This window comes from Chiloscyllium plagiosum, unplaced genomic scaffold, assembly GCF_037043375.1.
Source record: "Chiloscyllium plagiosum isolate Xiang-an unplaced genomic scaffold, Cpla_swu_hap1 HiC_scaffold_14, whole genome shotgun sequence".
In the NCBI taxonomy this organism is placed as follows: Eukaryota; Metazoa; Chordata; class Chondrichthyes; order Orectolobiformes; family Hemiscylliidae; genus Chiloscyllium; species Chiloscyllium plagiosum.
The window spans coordinates 73,892,397-73,910,900 of record NW_028270152.1 but is presented as its reverse complement, the minus strand read 5'-3'; the positions used below and the strand labels follow the sequence as shown (position 1 = coordinate 73,910,900).

At 49.8% G+C, this 18,504-nt stretch overlaps 2 protein-coding genes across 3 annotated transcripts in view; one reads left to right on the top strand and one right to left on the bottom strand.

The window, feature by feature from the left end:
- rrp9 (ribosomal RNA processing 9, U3 small nucleolar RNA binding protein) overlaps positions 1–2,827 on the bottom strand; it is a 36,142-nt gene extending 33,315 nt beyond the window's left edge. Inside the window, exon 1 of the mRNA XM_043708474.2 lies at positions 2,713–2,827. Within this exon, the coding sequence (XP_043564409.2) occupies positions 2,713–2,808 (96 nt within the window). The 5' untranslated portion in view covers positions 2,809–2,827. The remainder of the gene's footprint in view (positions 1–2,712) is intronic.
- A 279-nt stretch (positions 2,828–3,106) lies between these two features.
- Positions 3,107–18,504, top strand: part of parp3 (poly (ADP-ribose) polymerase family, member 3) — a 37,903-nt gene continuing 22,505 nt past the window's right edge. The window contains exons 1-3 of one of the 2 annotated variants that reach the window (XM_043708477.2): positions 3,107–3,215; positions 16,908–17,086; positions 17,245–17,370. In XM_043708477.2, the coding sequence (XP_043564412.2) occupies positions 16,910–17,086; positions 17,245–17,370 (303 nt within the window). In that variant the 5' untranslated portion in view covers positions 3,107–3,215; positions 16,908–16,909. Of the gene's footprint in view, positions 3,216–10,576; positions 10,732–16,907; positions 17,087–17,244; positions 17,371–18,504 lie in introns of those variants that run through there. The other variant, XM_043708476.2, reaches the window with a different exon arrangement.

The window sequence follows — 18,504 nt, the reverse complement described above, 5'->3', positions numbered from 1 at the left end:
GAAGAGGAGAAGGATTGGGGGGGGAAAGAGGAGAAGGATTGGGGGGGGAAAGAGGAGAAGGTTGGGGGGGGAAAGAGGAGAAGGATTGGGGGGGAAAGAGGAGAAGGATTGGGGGGGGGAAGAGGTGAAGGATTGGGGGGGGAAAGAGGAGAAGGATGGGGGGGGAAGAGGAGAAGGATTGGGGGGGGGAAAGAGGAGAAGGATTGGGGGGGGAAGAGGAGATGGATTGGGGGGGGGAAGAGGAGAAGGATTGGGGGGGGAAAGAGGAGAAGGATTGGGGGGGGAAGAGGAGAAGGATTGGGGGGGGGAAGAGGAGATGGATTGGGGGGGGGAAAGAGGAGAAGGATTGGGGGGGGAAAGAGGAGAAGGATTGGGGGGGGAAAGAGGAGAAGGATTGGGGGGGGAAAGAGGAGAAGGATTGGGGGGGGAAAGAGGAGAAGGATTGGGGGGGGAAGAGGAGAAGGATTGGGGGGGGAAAGAGGAGAAGGATTGGGGGGGGAAAGAGGAGAAGGATTGGGGGGGGGAAAGAGGAGAAGGATTGGGGGGGGAAGAGGAGAAGGATTGGGGGGGGGAAAGAGGAGAAGGATTGGGGGGGGAAAGTGGAGAAGGATTGGGGGGGGAAGAGGAGAAGGATTGGGGGGGGAAAGAGGAGAAGGATTGGGGGGGGGGAAAGAGGAGAAGGATTGGGGGGGGGAAGAGGAGAAGGATTGGGGGGGGGAAGAGGAGAAGGATTGGGGGGGGAAAGAGGAGAAGGATTGGGGGGGAAAGAGGAGAAGGATTGGGGGGGGAAGAGGAGAAGGATTGGGGGGGGAAGAGGTGAAGGATTGGGGGGGGAAGAGGAGAAGGATTGGGGGGGGAAGAGGAGAAGGATTGGGGGGGGAAGAGGAGAGGATTGGGGGGGGAAGTGGAGAGGATTGGGGGGGGAAGAGGTGAAGGTTGGGGGGGGGAAGTGGAGAAGGATGGGGGGGGGAAAGAGGAGAAGGATTGGGGGGGGAAAGTGGAGATGGTGGGGGGGGGAAGTGGTGAAGGTTGGGGGGGGAAGAGGAGAGGATGGGGGGGGAAGAGGGAAGGATTGGGGGGGGGGAAGAGGAGTTGGTTTGGGGGGGGAAGAGGAGAAGGATTGGGGGGGGAAGAGGAGAAGGATTGGGGGGGGAAAGAGGAGAAGGATTGGGGGGGGGAAGAGGAGAAGGATTGGGGGGGGAAGAGGAGAAGGATTGGGGGGGGAAAGAGGAGAAGGATTGGGGGGGGAAAGAGGAGAAGGATTGGGGGGGGAAAGAGGAGAAGGATTGGGGGGGGGAAGAGGAGAAGGATTGGGGGGGGAAGAGGAGAAGGATTGGGGGGGGAGAGGAGAAGGATTGGGGGGGGAAGAGGAGAAGGATGGGGGTGGGGAAGAGGAGAAGGATGGGGGTGGGGAAGAGGTGTTGGATGGGGGTGGGGAAGAGGAGAAGGATGGGGGTGGGGAAGAGGTGTTGGTGGGGGGGGGAAGGGGTTGGTGGGGGGGGGGGAAGTGGTGAAGGATGGGGGGGAAGAGGAGAAGGATGGGGGGGGGAAGGGTGAGGATTGGGGGGGGGGGGAAGAGGAGAAGGATGGGGGGGGGGAAGAGGAGAAGGATGGGGGGGGGGAAGAGGAGAAGGGATGGTGGGGGGGGAGAGGAGAAGGGATTGGGGGGGGGGGAAGAGGAGAAGGATGGGGGGGGGAAGAGGTGAAGGATGGGGGGGGGAAGTGGAGAAGGATGGGGGGGGGAAGTGGTGTTGGATGGGGGGGGGAAGTGGTGTTGGTGGGGGGGGAAGTGGTGAAGGATGGGGGGGGGTTGTGGTGTTGGTGGGGGGGGGAAGTGGTGAAGGATGGGGGGGGAAGAGGAGAAGGATGGGGGGGGGAAGAGGAGAAGGATGGGGGGGAAGAGGAGAAGGATGGGGGGGAAGAGGAGAAGGATGGGGGGGAAGAGGTGATGGATGGGGGGGAGTGGTGTTGGATGGGGGGGTTGAGGTGAAGGATGGGGGGGGTTGAGGAGAAGGATGGGGGGGAAGAGGTGAAGGATGGGGGGGGTTGTGGAGATGGATGGGGGGGGGAAGAGGTGAGGATGGGGGGGGAAGAGGTGAAGGATGGGGGGGGGAAGAGGTGAGGATGGGGGGGGAGTGGTGAAGGTGGGGGGGGTTGTGGAGAAGGATGGGGGGGGGAAGAGGAGAGGATGGGGGGGGAAGAGGTGAAGGATGGGGGGGGAAGAGGAGAAGGATGGGGGGGAAGAGGAGAAGGATGGGGGGGAAGAGGAGAAGGATGGGGGGGGAAGAGGAGAAGGATTGGGGGGGGAAGAGGAGATGGATTGGGGGGGGAAGAGGAGAAGGATGGGGGGGGAAGAGGAGAAGGATGGGGGGGGAAGAGGAGATGGATTGGGGGGGGAAGAGGAGAAGGATGGGGGGGAGAAGAGGAGATGGATGGGGGGGGGAAGAGGAGATGGATGGGGGGGGGAAAGAGGAGATGGATGGGGGGGGGAAAGAGGAGATGGATGGGGGGGGGAAAGAGGAGATGGATGGGGGGGGGGGGGGAGAGGAGAAGGATGAACGAGAGTGAGGGGATGGGTGGAGGTGGGAGTAGACTGACCCACAAAGAGCAGTGGGGTGGGGGAGAGGCTGATGAGAGGGAGCACATTGACCCGGGCCAGGGCTGGGAGTCTCTCTCGGCCTCCTGTATCTGGAATGACCACAACCAGCTCACCTTCCTCTTGCGACCTCTGCCCTCTCCCGCTGCCGCTCTCTTCTTACGGATGAAGAATGATCCTGCCGCCGCCATTCGACCCTCACCAATCCGCATGGCGACAGAGCCTCAGCCGGCCCACCGCCCAAACACCAATCAACACTCAGCTTACCGCCCCGCCCACCGCTAACCCGCCAATCAGAGCCAGGGTTGCGGATCCCGCCCATCGCCCGTCCGCCGATCGCCCGTCCGCCGATCAGCGCTCAGGGAATGGACACCGGCCATAAGCTTATCACCAATCAGCATTCACCTTACGGCGCCGGCTGCTGACTCAACACCAATCAGAATTCAGAATTCGTTCCGCCCGCCGCCACTCCGCCAATCAGCGTCGCATATCCGGTTCCCTGGTGCGGATGTTGGTGTTCGGACAGTTTTAGTGCCGCTGGAAGGTAATAGCCACAATATTGGTTCCGGGCTCCAGAACCAAACACAAAAACCTGCTCAGGGCTTCTGATACCATTCAAGTAAGTTTAACAAGTTTGTCTGAAACAGTCTTCAGGGGCATTAGTTGCTGCCAGTATTGAAAAGAGAATGTTTGCGTTTAATTTGCAATAACACTGCAGAGGAATTCAATTGTAGGCGCATTTGGGCTAGTTGCTCAGAAAATTGATGGAAACCATTCAGTTCAGATTCCTGATTCAAAGAGGCATCAATGAGTCAAGTGATGAAGAAATACTGGGAAGGAGAAAGTGAGGACTGCAGCTGCTGGAGATCAGAGTAGAGAGTGTGACACTGGAAAAGCACAGCCAGTCAGGCAGCATCCGAGGAGCAGGAGAATCAGCATTTCGGGCAAAAGCAATTCATCACCAACTTTAAGTACATTTAAGTCATCATTGGACAAGCATATGGACGTACATGGAATAGTGTAGGTTGGGTGGGCTTCAGATTGGTATGACAGGTCGGCGCAACATTCAGGGCCGAAGGGCCTGTACTGTGCTGTAATGTTCTATGTTCTATCAGGAATGCTGGGAAGGCCAACATAACATTTCAGGGGGGATGAGATGGGGAGAAACATGAGAGATACTTTGTCCTGGCGACACCAGTGTAGTGTAGCTTAAAGAGACAGGCAGGAGGCTGGTAGAACACGGCAAGCCAGGCAGCATCAGGAGGTGGAGAAGTCGACATTTCGGGTGTAACCCTTCTTCAGGACTGGGGGGTGGGTGTAGGGGGAGCTGCAGATAAAGTGGGTGGTGAAGTGGGGATAGGTGAAGACAGGCAATGGGAGGAATGAATTTCGTAGGTGGCAGGGAAGGGTAGAAAGAAGGCGGAAGGGCTGGGAAGAGAGTTGGAGAATGGGAAGGGATGTTATTTTAAAATTGGAGAACTTTGTTGAGTCCTCCAGACTGTAGACTGCCCAGGCAGAAGATGAGGTGTTGATCCTCCAATAGGAGCTGTGGTTTGTTTTGGCAATGGAGGAGGCCAAGGCTGATCATGTCGGAAAGGGACTGATTGGGCAAATTGAAATGTGCAGCGACTGGGAGTTCCGGTCGGACCTTGCAGACCCAGATGCGATGCTCGGTGAACAATTCCCTAATTCGGTCTCCCCAATGTAGAGAGGACCAGATCGGGAGCAGCTAATGCAGTAAACTAGGTTGGAAGAGAAGCAGGTGAACTTCTGTCTCACCTGGAAGGATTGGTTGGGGCCCTGGATGGAGGGGGATGGTGTACCAGCAGGTTTTGCATCTTTTCCGGTTGCAGGGGAAGATACCTGGAAGTTCGTGGGGGTTAGTGGGGAGAGTGGCGCAAACTAAGGACTGTCGAAGGGAATGGTCTTGTGGAAGGCAGAGAGGGGTGGGGAGGGGAAGATGTTCTTGGTGGTGGGGTCTAGCTGGAATTGGCGGAAGTGTTTAAGGATGATGTGTTGGATGCGGAGACTGGTGGAGTGCTAGGTGAGGACAAGGAGGACTGTCTTCATTGCGTTGGGTGGGGTTTAAGAGCAGTGGAATGGGGAGGTGGTGCAGTAGAGGGCTGTCTGGACAGAAAGAGGAAAAGCACGTTGTTCAATGTAGTTGGACATTTTGGTTGCTCACGAGTGGAATGTCTCCTTGTCTGAGCAGATACAGCAGAGGCTGAGGCATAGGGAGAATAGGATAGAGTTCTTGCAGGATGCTGGGTGGGAGGAGGTGTGGTCCAGGTAGATGTGGAAGTCTGTAGGTTTGTAATAAACATTCGCTGTAGACTGTTGCCAGAAATGGAAATGGTGAGGTCAAGAAAAGGGAGGAAAGTATCCGAGATGGACCAAATGAATTTGAGGGCGGTGTGGAAGTTGTGGGTGAAGTGCATGAACTGCTCCAGTTCAGCCTAGTTGCAGGTCACTGCACCGTTGCAGTCATCGATGTAATGATGGAAGAGTTGGGACACAGTGATTGTGTAGCTACTGAAGAGGGATTGTTCGATATCGCCAACAAAGAGGCAGGCGCAGCTGGGGCCCATCCAGGTGCCCATGGCCACGTCTTTGATTTGGAGGAAATGGAGGAAGTTAAACAAAAAGTTATTGAGTGTGAGGATCAGTTTGGCAAGGCGGAGGAGAGTATTGGTGGAGGGGGACTGGATAGGTCTGTTGGAGAGGATGAAGCTGAGGGCCTGAAGGCCATCCTTGTCAGGTCTATAAGGACTACACGTCCATAATGAAGGTAAAACACTGGGGGCCAGGGAACAGGAATTACTGAAGAGATGGAGGGCATGGTTGGTGTCATGGATGTAGATGGGACGTGCCTGAGCTAAGGGGGAGAGGTTGGAGTTGAGGTAGGATGAGATGAGCTCGGTAGGGCAGGAGCATGCCAATGCAATAGGCATAAGCCCTTCTTCCTGAAGAAGGGCTTATGCCCGAAACGTCGATTCTCCTGTTCCCTGGATGCTGCCTGACCTGCTGCGCTTTTCCAGCAACACATTTTCAGCTCTGATCTCCAGCATCTGCAGACCTCACTTTCTCCTCAGTGCAATAGGTCAGCCAGGGTTGGGCTTGTGGATCTTGGGGAGCAGGTAGAACCAGGCAGTACAGGGCTGGGGGACTATGCGTTGGAAGCAGTGAAGGGGAGATCACCAGAGCCAATGAGGGCATGGACAGTGAGTTTGATTTTGGCCTGATGGGTCACGGTGGGGCTGTGGGGAAGGCGGAGGTAGAATGTGGCGTCAGAGAGTTGTCATTAGGCCTCTGCGACATAGAGGCCCATTCTCCAGACTACCACCGTCCCACCTTTGTCAGCGGGTTTGATGGTGAACCGGGGTTGGTGTGGAGGAAGTGGAATGCTGCGCATTCAGATGGGGTGAGGTTGGAGTGGATGAGGGGGTGGAAACATTGAGGCAGCCGATGTCACGTTGGCAGTCAGCAATGAAGAGGTTGAGGGTGGATACAAGACCGGCAGGGGGTGACCAAGTGTAGGCGGAAGGTTGGAGGCAGGAGAAGGGGGTCCTCACAGGGAGGTTGGGAGTTTTTGTCAAAGCAGAAGGCACGGAGGTGGAGGCAGTGGAAGACGAGCTCCACATCGTGGCTGGTCCGGAATTCGTTGCAACGGGGATGGAGGGGTGCGAATGTGAGCCCTTTGCTGAGGACAGATCATTCGGCCTCAGAGAGTTCAAGGTCGGGGAGGGATAGTGAATATGTGACAAGGTTCGGTGGTGAGGTTTTGGAGAGTCCCCAGGTGGCTGATGTGAGGGGAGGGGGCAAGTGTAATGGGGTGTGGTATGGTGGGGGGGGGTGGGGGGGGGAGTGGGTGTGGGAGAGAAAGGAGATTGGGAGGGGGGGTGGGGTGGGGGTCTGGGAAGGGATGCGGGGGGTGAAGTGAATAGGGAGAGGTGGAGGGTAAGGTGCATTGTGGGGGTGGATGGGTGAGGAGGGAGAGCTGATGTGCTGGTTGACTGTAAGTCGGCAGAAGGACCCAGGGATGACCCTGGGAAATGTAGTCCGAGACTGACTTGCAGAGTGGGCGGAGCCAGAGGCGGAGGCAGAAGCTGGAGGAACGTCGACACCGGTCCGTGTGCTGTCATTGGCAGAATCTGGGGCAGCGTTGTAGAAGCTGCTCAAACACCCACCCCCAGTCCTGAAGAAGGGTTACACCTGAAACATCGACCTCTCCACTTCCTGATGCTGCCTGGCTTGCTGTGTTCTTCCAGCATCCTACCTGTCTACTTTGGATTCCAGCATCTGCAGTTTTTTTTTTGTCCCTAACCAAGTCATAGAGTCATAGAGATGTACAGCATGGAAACAGACCCTTTGGTCCAACTTGTCCGTACTGACCAGATGTCCCAACCCAATCTAGTCCCACCTGTTCGCACCCGACCGTATCCCTCCAAGCCCTTATTCATATAGCCATCTGGATGCCTTTTAAATGTTGCAATTGTACCAGCCTCCACCACATCCTCTGCCAGCTCATTCCACACACCTACCACCCTCTGTGTGAAAATGTTGCCCCTTAGGTCCCTTTTATATTTTCCCCTCTCACCCTAAACCCATGCCCTCTCGTTTTGGACTCCCCTACTGCAGGGAAGAGACTTTGTCTATTTATCCTTTACATGCACCTCATGATTTTACAAACCTCCATAATATCACCCCTCAGCCTGTGACGCTCCAGGGAAAACAGCCCTAACCTATTCAACCTCTCCCTATAGCTCATATCCTCCAACCTTGGCAGCATCCTTATAAATCTTTTCTGAACCCTTTCAAGTGTCACAACATCCTTCCGTTTGGAAGGAGACCAGAATTGCATGCAATATTCCAAAAGTGGCCTAACCAATGTCCTGTACAGCCGCAACTTGACCTCCCAATACCTGTACTCAATGCTCTAACCAAATGCCTTCTTCACTATCCTATCTACCTGCGACTCTACTTTCAAGGAGCTATGAATCTGCACTCCAAGGTCTCTTTGTTCAACAACATTCCATGCTAAGATTAGCTTTCCCAAAATGTAGCACCTCACATTTATCTAAATTAAACTCCACCTGCCACTTCTCAGCCTATTGGCCCATCTGATCAAGATCCTGTTGTAATCTGAGGTAACCTTCTTCGCTGTCCACTACACCTCCAATTTTGGTGTCATCTGCAAATGTACCTTGAAGAGACAGGCTCGTGATATCGTCACCATTGGATCATGGCTTGTGACCTGAAAGTGTCAAGGTCTCAGACTCCATCTTATCTGGAGCCTCTTGAAGCATGGATGCTGCTCTGTTGTCAACTAGTAGCTTAGTATTAGCTGAGACACTTTTGTGCCTGATAAATGTAATGTGTGGACATAATTGTTCATTCTAATCTCTGTTGGATGTTTAAATACTATTATATCTACGTTCAAATTCTTATGTGACCATAAACATTGCTGTACCAGGTAAAACATTTGTTGGAGGCACACTCACACCAGCTTCAATGAAATCACTGCTCATTCTTCTCTACACCAATGAGTTAAAGCCCTCATAAGACAATCCCTTCATTCCAAAAATTAGCCTAATGTACCTTTCTTTGAACGGTGTCCCAGGGAGAAGTATATCCTTGTTATGGAAGGTGTCCAGAACTGTACATAACTACATAGCGATAACGTCATTTGACTGAAAATCAAGAGGCTAGTCTCAGCAATGGTAAACATTAGAAAGATCGCATCAGACTCGAAACATTAACTTTGTTTCTCTTTGCAGATGCTACCACAACCGCTGAGTTTCTCCAACTTTTTTTTATTATTACATGTGAACCTATCATCAAATTTGTGTAAAACCCATCCAATTCACTAATGCCCAAATCGTCCACTCCACCCAGGTCACCTAAACTGAACTAGGCCCATTTACCTGTGTTTGACTCATTTCCTATTCGTGTACCTGTCCAAATGTCTTTCAGAAGTTGTAATTGCACCCGCTTTCACCACTTCCTCTGGCAGTTCGTTATATGCATGCACCACCCTCTTTGTTAAAAGGTTGCCCCTTGGGTCCCTTTTAAATTTCTCCCCTCTCTCCTTAAGCCTATGCTCTCTAGTTTTGGATTCCCCTATCCTGGGGAAATGAGTTTGCTATTCACATTATCTATGCCCCTCCTTAAGGTCACTTTAAATATTTTACAAGATATCAGTTGTTGTTCTCTCCTGTGACCTGACCAACATTAATCAGTCATGAACACATCAAGACAGATAATCCAGCCATTCATATTATGAAGTTGAAGGCATATACTGTATCTTTAAGAGAGAGTGAATGCTGTTCTGAACTGAGAGATTACAAGCACCTGAGTATGTGACTAGATGGCTGTCCAAGAGTGTACTAGCAAATTGAAAATGTAATATTTGTCTGTGAAATGGATAGCTGAGTTTTGGTTGCTGTTTTGACAACAATTCGAATGTAACCAATCAGTTTAAATTATGACCCAGGATACTTAAAGCCAATTGAGTTTGGATTTATTGTTTTGCCAACATTGAACCAATGAGACAATCCTATGTTGGAGATATAAAACTGTGGACATTTTGAAAATTGGAGAGAGAGCAACTGCCATTGAGATAGATCCAAGAAATTATTGAACACTCTCTGTCGAAGGTACCTTTTTCATATGAAACACACTCGCAGTAAAAAGAAAGAAGGCGACTCAGGGAATCCAGCGGCTGTATGGTTTAGAAATTAAGTTGATGCAACTTTAATAAGTTACTTATTGGAACAGCATATTGTTATGAAGCTGGAGGCAAGTAATAAGCAGTTAAGAGAAAGGGGGACTTAGACTCATGAATAGTTGTTGTTTAATGTTCACTTTTAGAATAAAAAACATTGATGTTATTTTCTTTAAGTAGTGGAATTTGGGAGTTCTGTCACTCATATTTTAACAGATTATGAGATGAGGTGAGCGTTTCTGCATGTTTGGTTTAATTAACAGAGGGCTTCACCGCTGTGTCGTAACATTAAGTCACTGATTACCGTTTTGTGGGATCTCGCTGCAAAAATGGTTGTGATTCCTACATTGCAACAGTGACTATGCTGAAAAAAAATTTAGTTGGGTATGAAGGACTTTCATGTTCCCCTGAAAGGTGCTATGGAAATGCAGGTTCTCTCACTTCCTTATCAACCATAGAGGTCTGAGTGTGCTGTGCGGGCATGTTTTATTCTGCTGATCCTCCTAAGTCTGCTGCCATGGATGATGGGAGCCGCAGCAGTAGGAAGTAAAGGAGTTTAGAGAAACACTCAGCAGCTCAGGCACCATCCGTGGAGGAACAGGATGTAGTCATGAGATGCTTTGGCTGTAAAGTTCTCCCTCAGAGCTCTGTGATTTTGTCAGTTTGCAATTGAGAAAGTTTATCCCAGTCTTTACTTTAAGAAGTGGCTCTTTGTGCAGATGAGTTCAATTCAGTGTTTCACAATGAATAGACAAGTTTTCAGTGCATTGTTTAAACATTGAGGCACTGGTCCCTGTGTTGAGGTAAACACAGGGCTGCCCAGAGTGGATGAGGGGGCTACTCCAGGCCGTGATAACAGGGAACATTGAAACTGGGAGCATGAGTAGGCCATTCAAGTCTGCGCCACATTTCTCTGCCATCCCCTATCTTAATGTGATATTTCTGTTTTGTTCCTATTCGTCTTGATACCTTTAATGTCTGAAAATGTGTCAGACTTTTTTTGGTTGAGGAGAATTGTCAATCTCAAACAGGAATTTGCAATCCAAATAGGCAAGGCAGCCACAAATATCAGGAGAGGGGTTATTCCTCACATCAAACTGGGCAGGTCAATCTCTCAGCACGTTTCTTCCCCCCCCTCCCCCAATCCGGGAATGATCGTGCAGAATTCCTTGGAATGCTGAGAATGGAGCTGAGCTCTCACCCGAGCTGCAGCTGGAGGAAGGCCTGGAGAGGGTTAAGTGGGCTGTGAGGAGGAAGCTTTCTCCATTCCTGATTGGTACGGTGTTTGCTGTGGGTGAGGCCACTTCCTTCAACTGCTGATCCTGCCTTTGCACAGTCTCTTCTTCAGCACAAACTCTCGGAGTTCCCACAGCTCTCAGCCTAGGTAGCAGCCCAGGAACTGACCACTCCAGTAAGTATCAGGCTGGCCTTTTCGGGATGTGGGTGTTTATGGCTGTGCCAGTATTCCATCCCCATTCCTAGTTATCCCTGATTTAAGTGGGTAGCTAAGACACTTTAGAGAGCTGGTCATTAGCCCTGTCAGGTTATAGGCCACTTTTGGTTAAAAACAACAATTTTCCTTCTCTAAAGAATATTAGTGAATCAGTTGAAAAGAAAAGCTTGCATTTATATCAAATCTTTCATGGCCGTTGGAGGTCTCAGAATAGGTTTTAACTGCAGGGTAGTTTACTGTTGTTGGTTTAAATTACATTCCTAGCAGCTTCCTGGTTATTCTTTCGGCTGCGAGCTTTGCAATTTTTAAAACTGGATTTCAATTCCCCACTGACAATGGTGAGGCTTGCAATCATGTTGAAGTGTTTTGGATGAGTAGGTTAAATCTGTTTGGTTGAGATCTCTGAGCTTAAAATGCATGCACTGCTCTCCCCATGTCAAAAACTATTCCTCAGCCCTTAGTCTTTCAATGGTTGAGTCTTGTGCTCTCCCAGACATCTCTATCCCTCTGATCTCCTCTAGCGCCACAACTCTGCTTTCCTCTAATTCCAGTATCTTGGAAGTCCCTGACTTTAACCTTTGCACCTTTGGCAGGCTGTGTTCAAACTCCCTAAACTCAGAAATTACCTCCCTCCACCTGTCTGCCCTTCTACCCTTCTTTCAGTCAGCGTAGCAGTGGCTCAGTTGGTTCCATTCAGGTGGTAAAAACAATGACTGCAGATGCTGGAAACCAGATTCTGGATCAGTGGTGCTGGAAGAGCACAGCAGTTCAGGCAGCATCCAAGGAGCTTCGAAATCGACGTTTCGGGCTAAAGCCCTTCATCAGGAATAAAGGCAGTGAGCCTGAAACGTGGAGAGATAAGCTAGGGGAGGGTGGGGGTGGGGAGAGAGTAGCATACAGTACAATGGGTGAGTGGGGGAGGAGATGAAGGTGATAGGTCAGGGAGGAGAGGGTGGAGTGGATAGGTGGAAAAGGAGCTAGGCAGGTCGGACAAGTCTGGACAAGTCATGGGGACAGTGCTGAGCTGGAAGTTTGAAACTAGGATGAGGTGGGGGAAGGGGAAATGAGGAAGCTGTTGAAGTCCACATTGATGCCCTGGGAGTGAAGTGTTCCGAGGCGGAAGATGAGGCGTTCTTCCTCCAGGCGTCAGGTGGTGAGGGAGCAGCGGTGAAGGAGGCCCAGGACCTCCATGTCCTCGGCAGAGTGGGAGGGGGAGTTGAAATGTTGGGCCACGGGGCGGTGTGGTTGATTGGTGCAGGTGTCTCGGAGATGTTCCCTAAAGCGCTCTGCTAGGAGGTGCCCAGTCTCCCCAATGTAGAGGAGACCGCATCGGGAGCAACAGATACAATAAATGATATTAGTGGATGTGCAGGTAAAACTTTGATGGATGTGGAAGGCTCCTTTAGGGCCTTGGATAGTGGTGAGGGAGGAGGTGTGGGCACAGGTTTTATAGTTCCTGCGGTGGCAGGGGAAAGTGCCAGAATGGGAGGGTGAGTCGTAGGGGGACGTGGACCTGACCAGGTAGTCACGGAGGGAATGGTCTTTGTCTCCCCTAGCTTATCTCTCCACGCTTCAGGCTCACTGCCTTTATTCCTGATGAAGGGCTTTTGCCCGAAACGTCGATTTCGAAGCTCCTTGGATGCTGCCTGAACTGCTGTGCTCTTCCAGCACCACTGATCCAGAATCTGGTTCCATTCAGGTGTCAGAGTCTCAGATTTTGAGGTTTAAATCCCACTCCAGACCCTGAGCACTAAAGGCAAGGCTGACCTTCCAGTGCATAATGAGGGAGTGCAGCTCTGTCCTAGTCTGCTGGCTCAGGTGGGCATCCAGCTGTTTGGAAAAAGATGACCATGGGGCAGTTTTCCCCAGATATGTTTTTCCCTCATTCGACACCCGTTGAAACCGATGACCGGGCCATTATCACTTTCCTGTTGCTAGGAGATTGCTATGTGCAAATTAGCTATTATGTTTCTGAAACTACAGCAATAACTACATTGTAAAACCCACCCTTCATTGCCTCTGATAGAAACAGGAAGTGCCAGAGAAACTTAGCAGCACCTGTGGAGAGAGGAACGAAGATAATATTTTCATTTTTTCTTCAGAGTTACATCGGTGGTGAGATGTTCCTCCCTCCAAAAAAATAACCACGATATAAATACAAGTTTTTTCCTTAAAGAAGATTCTTCTCTGACCCCTACCCTTCTCTGAGGATGAAGGTTTTGGGAAGTTGGGTGACAAACTATGTCTGTTAGAGTTGTTGTGAAATAAGCTTCAGATGTGTTAGAATGTTAAAGACACTATACAAATGTGGACAGGCTTGTTCTCTCTCCTGTAGTCACCTCAGTAGCTTGCTGCTAGTATCAGAAGTGACCATGTTGTGATCGTGTGGGAGATTCTCAGAAATCTTTTGCCCCCTAAGGATGAAGTGCCTACAGTGAGGAAACAGGCCATTTGGCCCAACAAGTCCACACCAATCCTCCCACCCAGACCCATTCACCTACCCCTATTACTCTACATTTCTCCTGACTAATGCACCTAGCCTACACATCCCTGAACACTATGGGTAATTTAGCATGGTCAATTCACCCTAACCTACACATCCATGAACACTATGAGCAATTTAGCAAGGCCAATTCACCTAGCCTGCACATCTTTGGACTGCGGGAGGACACTGGAGCACCTGGAGGAAATCCACGCAGACACATGGAGAATGTGCAAATTCCACACAGACAGTTGCCCATGGCTGGAATTGAACCCAGGTCTCTGGCACTGTGAGGCAGCAGTGCTAACCACTGAGCCACACCTGCTGATAGATTGAGGATTTTTGATCAGAGGTCACCAGCTGGGCTTCATCACAGATTGTCACCCAGAAAAATTAACTGACTCTCAACCCGTGATGTTTGTCCCAGGGAGATGGCGGGTGAAGCATTGATAGGGACTTTGCATGTGTGACTCCGTAAATAATCACACAGGAAGCAATGAGCGTGCGCGCTATTTCTCATTGTAGTGATATGACATGCAAATGATGCGGTCATTCCATTCCCATCTCAGGAAAGCACTGTCAGAGGGTCACTACTGAGGGAGTGCTACACTGTCGAAGTCGCACTACTGAGGAGGTGCAGCACTGCCCAAGATAGTGCCTTTTGGCTGTGATATTAAAACAAGGCGAAAGTGAGGACTGCAGATGCTGGAGATTAGAGTCAAGATTAGAGTGGTGCTGGAAAAGCACAGCAGGTCAGGCAGTATCCGAGGAGCAGGGAAATCGACGTTTTGGGCAGGAGCCCTTCATCAGGGCAGCGTTTGGTTGCCCTGAGCCATTACTGATGCAGGTTCAAAGCATGGGACTGATTTATTTATTGTTTAAGTGGGTAAAACAAGGCCTCACTTGCCCTCTCAGCTAGATTTAAAGAAATGGTTAAAAATCCTTAATTGACTCTGAGGCCCTTTGCGAAATTGTGAAAGACTCTAAAACAGCCACATTTCCATTCCAGTTTCCATTGCTATGCTTTTGCAAACAACATAATAACAGAAATTTTCAACTGTCACTGCTGAACTGAACATGTTTTTCAGTTATTGAAAGCTGTTTATTTGTTGAGTTAAACCTGAGCATTGATTTCTCCTCCATTCAGAATCCTCTTTCATCTCTTTCCCTGTGATTGGCTGACTGGCACCCACACCCCTGAATATGATTGGCTGGTGCTCATAATTCTGGCTGTGATTAAGTCCAGTGCCCATACACCGAGCTGTGATTGGTTCCTGATGCCTGTAGTCCTGACTGTGTTTGGTTCCCAGTGCCCACAGGTTTGGCAGTGATTGGATCCCAGATCCCACAGACCTGCCTGTGATTGGGTCCCAGTACTTACAATCTTGGTTGTGGTTGGTTTCCAGTGCCAACAGGCCTGCCTGTGATTGGTTCCCAGACCCCACAATCCTGGCTGTGATTGGCTGATTGGTTGTTGATCCTGAATATAAACAGAAAACACTGGGAAAACTCAGCAATGTTTGTGGAGAGAAAGCTGAGTTAATATTTCAGGTTGAGAGCCTTGATTTTTGGGGTATTTTATTGTTTCTCCCTTGGCTGCTGAACTGGATTTGCAGCTTTTGGTTGCCCTGAGCCATTAGTGATGTGGGCTCAAAGCATGGAACTGCTTTTATTGTTTAAGTGGGTAAAACCAGAGTCTCGCCTTTGCTTCTGAGCGATGAGGAGAACCACGTATTGAGATGTTTCGGTGCGAGTGGAAGGTGGCAATGGTTGTGTAACAACAGGATGTGCAGTAACTTGGAAGCCTAAGGCTGAGTAAACATGGGGCCAAGGCTGTGTCAGTGCACCCTCTTTGAGGCTTGGTTGCTAAGATTGACAATCTCCTACATTTTATCTTCAGTGAACCAGCATTCCCTTTGATTGAACTCCATGGAGGTGGCAAATCTTTGCCTTTAATGGGAGGCTCATTTCGGGATGCCTTTGCATTTGACGTCAAGCCTCATTTCAGGCAAAATGGCGGCTTTGAGATCCGCTAAATTTTCAATGAGTCTTCTCAAGGCGTCCCGCTTAACAGTTCAAGATAGTTCATTTCAGATCAGTATTCCCATTCGAATAAAAGACCCTTAACGATGTTTTGTTGGCCAAAGCCGTTTATTTTGAAACGTGCTGAGGGGTCTAAGTTATCCTTTTTTTGTTGCTGATGACTACACTTCTAAAGCAAATGTTTGTGCCTTGTACACTCACCTTGTAGAATTGAACGTTGCTACCAAATCTGAGCTGAGCCAGGGTGTGGGTCACTGGAGGCTCATTGCCCAGAAAGGAGTCAGATGGTAAGACTGGCCTGGACTAGCACTGCTGATTCTGTCAGATCCTGTGTCCCGGGGACCAGAGAAAGGGTTTCTAGGACAATATGCATTGTACGAGGCACCAGGAGCTGAATGGCCTCCTGTTGGTGCTGTCAGCGCCCCCCCCCCCCCACAGGTTTATGCCTTGACATCATTTTCACTGGGTGGGATACGTTGAAAATTAAACTTTATTTTTAAATGAAAAGCAATCTGGTTTTTCCTGAATCGTTAAGTCATTTTTTTTGCCCCTGGGATAGGTGTAGACACTCCATTCACATCAAGGTTTCAGTGGAGCAGAGATGGCCGTTAAAGCTGTGGTTCCTGGATAATCTGGGACCGTCTGTATTCATGAACCATCCAGTATGTCTCCCCCAGCCTCTTACACCTCAGCTCCTCTTTTTAACCATCCCATGTAGCCCAACTCCCAGCAGAGTCAGGAAGGTGTCTGTTTGCGTTTGTGAAACAAACCATTGAATGTTTTCAAGAAGGACTTAAGTATCATTCCTTTGGGGTAAGAATGTAGAGAAAGTGGAAACGGGGTTTTAAATCGGATGGTATGGCATCATTCCAGGAGAGAAATCAGAGTTAATGTTTCTGGTCGAGTGACCCTCCCTCAGATTCCACCCCCCCCCCAGAGTTCTGAGGAAGGGTCAGATGACCAGAAATCTTAACTCTGATTTATCTTCACAGATGCTGCCAGACCTGCTGAACTTTTCCAGCAATTTCAGGATTTTATTTCTGAAGTACAGCATACACAGGGTTTTTTGAGTTGGATGATTTAGCCACGATGATACTGGATTGCAGGGCAGGCTTGAAGGGCTGAATAGCCAGCCCCGCTCCTGTTTTCTCAGGTTCAATGCTGTGGGAGTGTCTGAGGCTGTAGACTGTGAGAAAGATGGATACCCAGCTTCGCTCACTGTCCATTAACACTTCAGCAAGAATCCAATGGACTTGACCAATGAGAGACACCCTGAGCTGGAACCCAAGGTAGCTGGAAACATGAGGCTGTAGAAGGTGATTGCCTGAGCACCCGGGGTGTGCGACTGTGAGGATTAGGAGGGCAGTGGGTTGGGGGAGAGGAGTGAAGCGGCACATGTAAGTTTAGTTCAAAAGTGGCACTGGACGTGATGCCTCTTTTCCCCAGAAAGTCCAGTTTTTCTCTCTCTCTCTCTCTCTCTCTCTCTCTCTCTCGTGCTCTGTCTCCCGTAAACAAACCAGCCTTACCATGACCTCTTTCTCCCCGTTCCTCATCCAGACTCCGTGTTTTCCCTCCCTCCCTTTAACCTGCCTGGTTTTCTGTTTTCCAGCCATGCCACCAAAAAGGAAGTCGGCAGCCACCAAATCAAATGCTAAGCAGAGAAAGGTCAAAGTTGAGCCGGAGGAAGATAATGTCAAATCCACTATCGAAGCTCTAAAAGCTGCTCCCAACGTCAAGGCCAAAGCCAAGATAGACGAGCACTGTCCACTGAGCAACACATCGGCTGAGGTGGGTGCCCCACACCCTCCTGCTAGGGTCACCCCATATTACCCAACACACTTGTCTCTAAAATCCAGTTAAGGCCAGACACCGATCTTTCCTGTGTGTATGACAGCAGTGAGGGCTTTCCTATTACATAGGTCCTAATGCACACCTTCCTGTTACAGATTCATGAGGACTATGACTGCATGTTGAACCAAACCAACATCGGAAACAATAACAACAAGTTCTACATCATTCAGCTGATCGACCACAATGGCTCGTATTACTGCTGGAACCGCTGGGGGAGAGTGGTAAGTCGCTTTGGCACTGAAACCTTTCCCCATCTCACCTGCCACCCGAATCCGGTCCAGAGAAACACCAGGTACGGAGGGGCTCCCAAATGAGAAGAGGTTGAGTTTAGACTTTTTAGTAGAATGGGAGACATCTCTGTTGAAATATCCAAGATTCTTAGGAGATGTGATGGGTCAAAGGGGAGAAGTTGTTTCCCCTGTATGGGAGAGTCCAGGACCAGAGGGCATTATCTCAGACAGAGGTGAGGAACTTTTTCTGTCAGAAAGGAAGTGAATTTTTTACTGTAGAAAGCTAGGTCACTGAGTGAGTATATTCAAGGCTAACCTCAATTTTTAAATGAAGGGAATCCAGAGTGGTGGGGAAAAGGCAGGAAAGTAGAGCTGACATTTATCCAAACATTGATGATCTCGTTGAATGGTGGATAAGCCTCAAGGTCTGTCTCACTGTCTAATCTTCACACTTAAACACTCTGCCTGCATCCTGAACAGGGAGCAAATGCCTTTCTGATTATACCACTCGAGAAGTGCCTGGGATGGGGGACAGGGTGACAGAAGAGAGCCTGGCCCAATAGTGGAGGTGGGGAAGATTAGAAGCATGGAGTTAAATGGAGTGCTAGAGCTGTACAGCATGTAAAATCCCCTTTGGTCCAACTTGTCCATGCCAACTAGATATCTTAAACTGATTTGGTGCCATTGGTCAACATTTGGCCCATATCCCTCAAAATGTTTCCTATTCATGTACCCATCTAGGTGCCTTTCAAATGTTGTTTTTGTATTTACCTGTATCATTTCCTCTGGCAGCTAATTCCATACACGCACCACCCTCTGTGAAAAGTAGCTTGTTATGTCCCTTTTAAATCTTTCTCCTCTCATTTTAAACCTATGGCCTCTAGGTGTGGACTTCCCCCAAGCATGGGGAAAAGACTTTGGTTATTCACCCTATCCGTGCCACTCATGATTTTATAAACCTCTATAAGGTCACACCTAAGCCTCCCAAACGCTAGGGAAAATAGCTCCAGCCTACCAACCTCTCCCTATAGCTCAAACCCTCCAACCTCGGCAATAGATTGGGTCAAGCTTCACTGAACCCTTTCAAGTTTCACAACATCCTTCCTACAGCAGGGAGACCAGAAA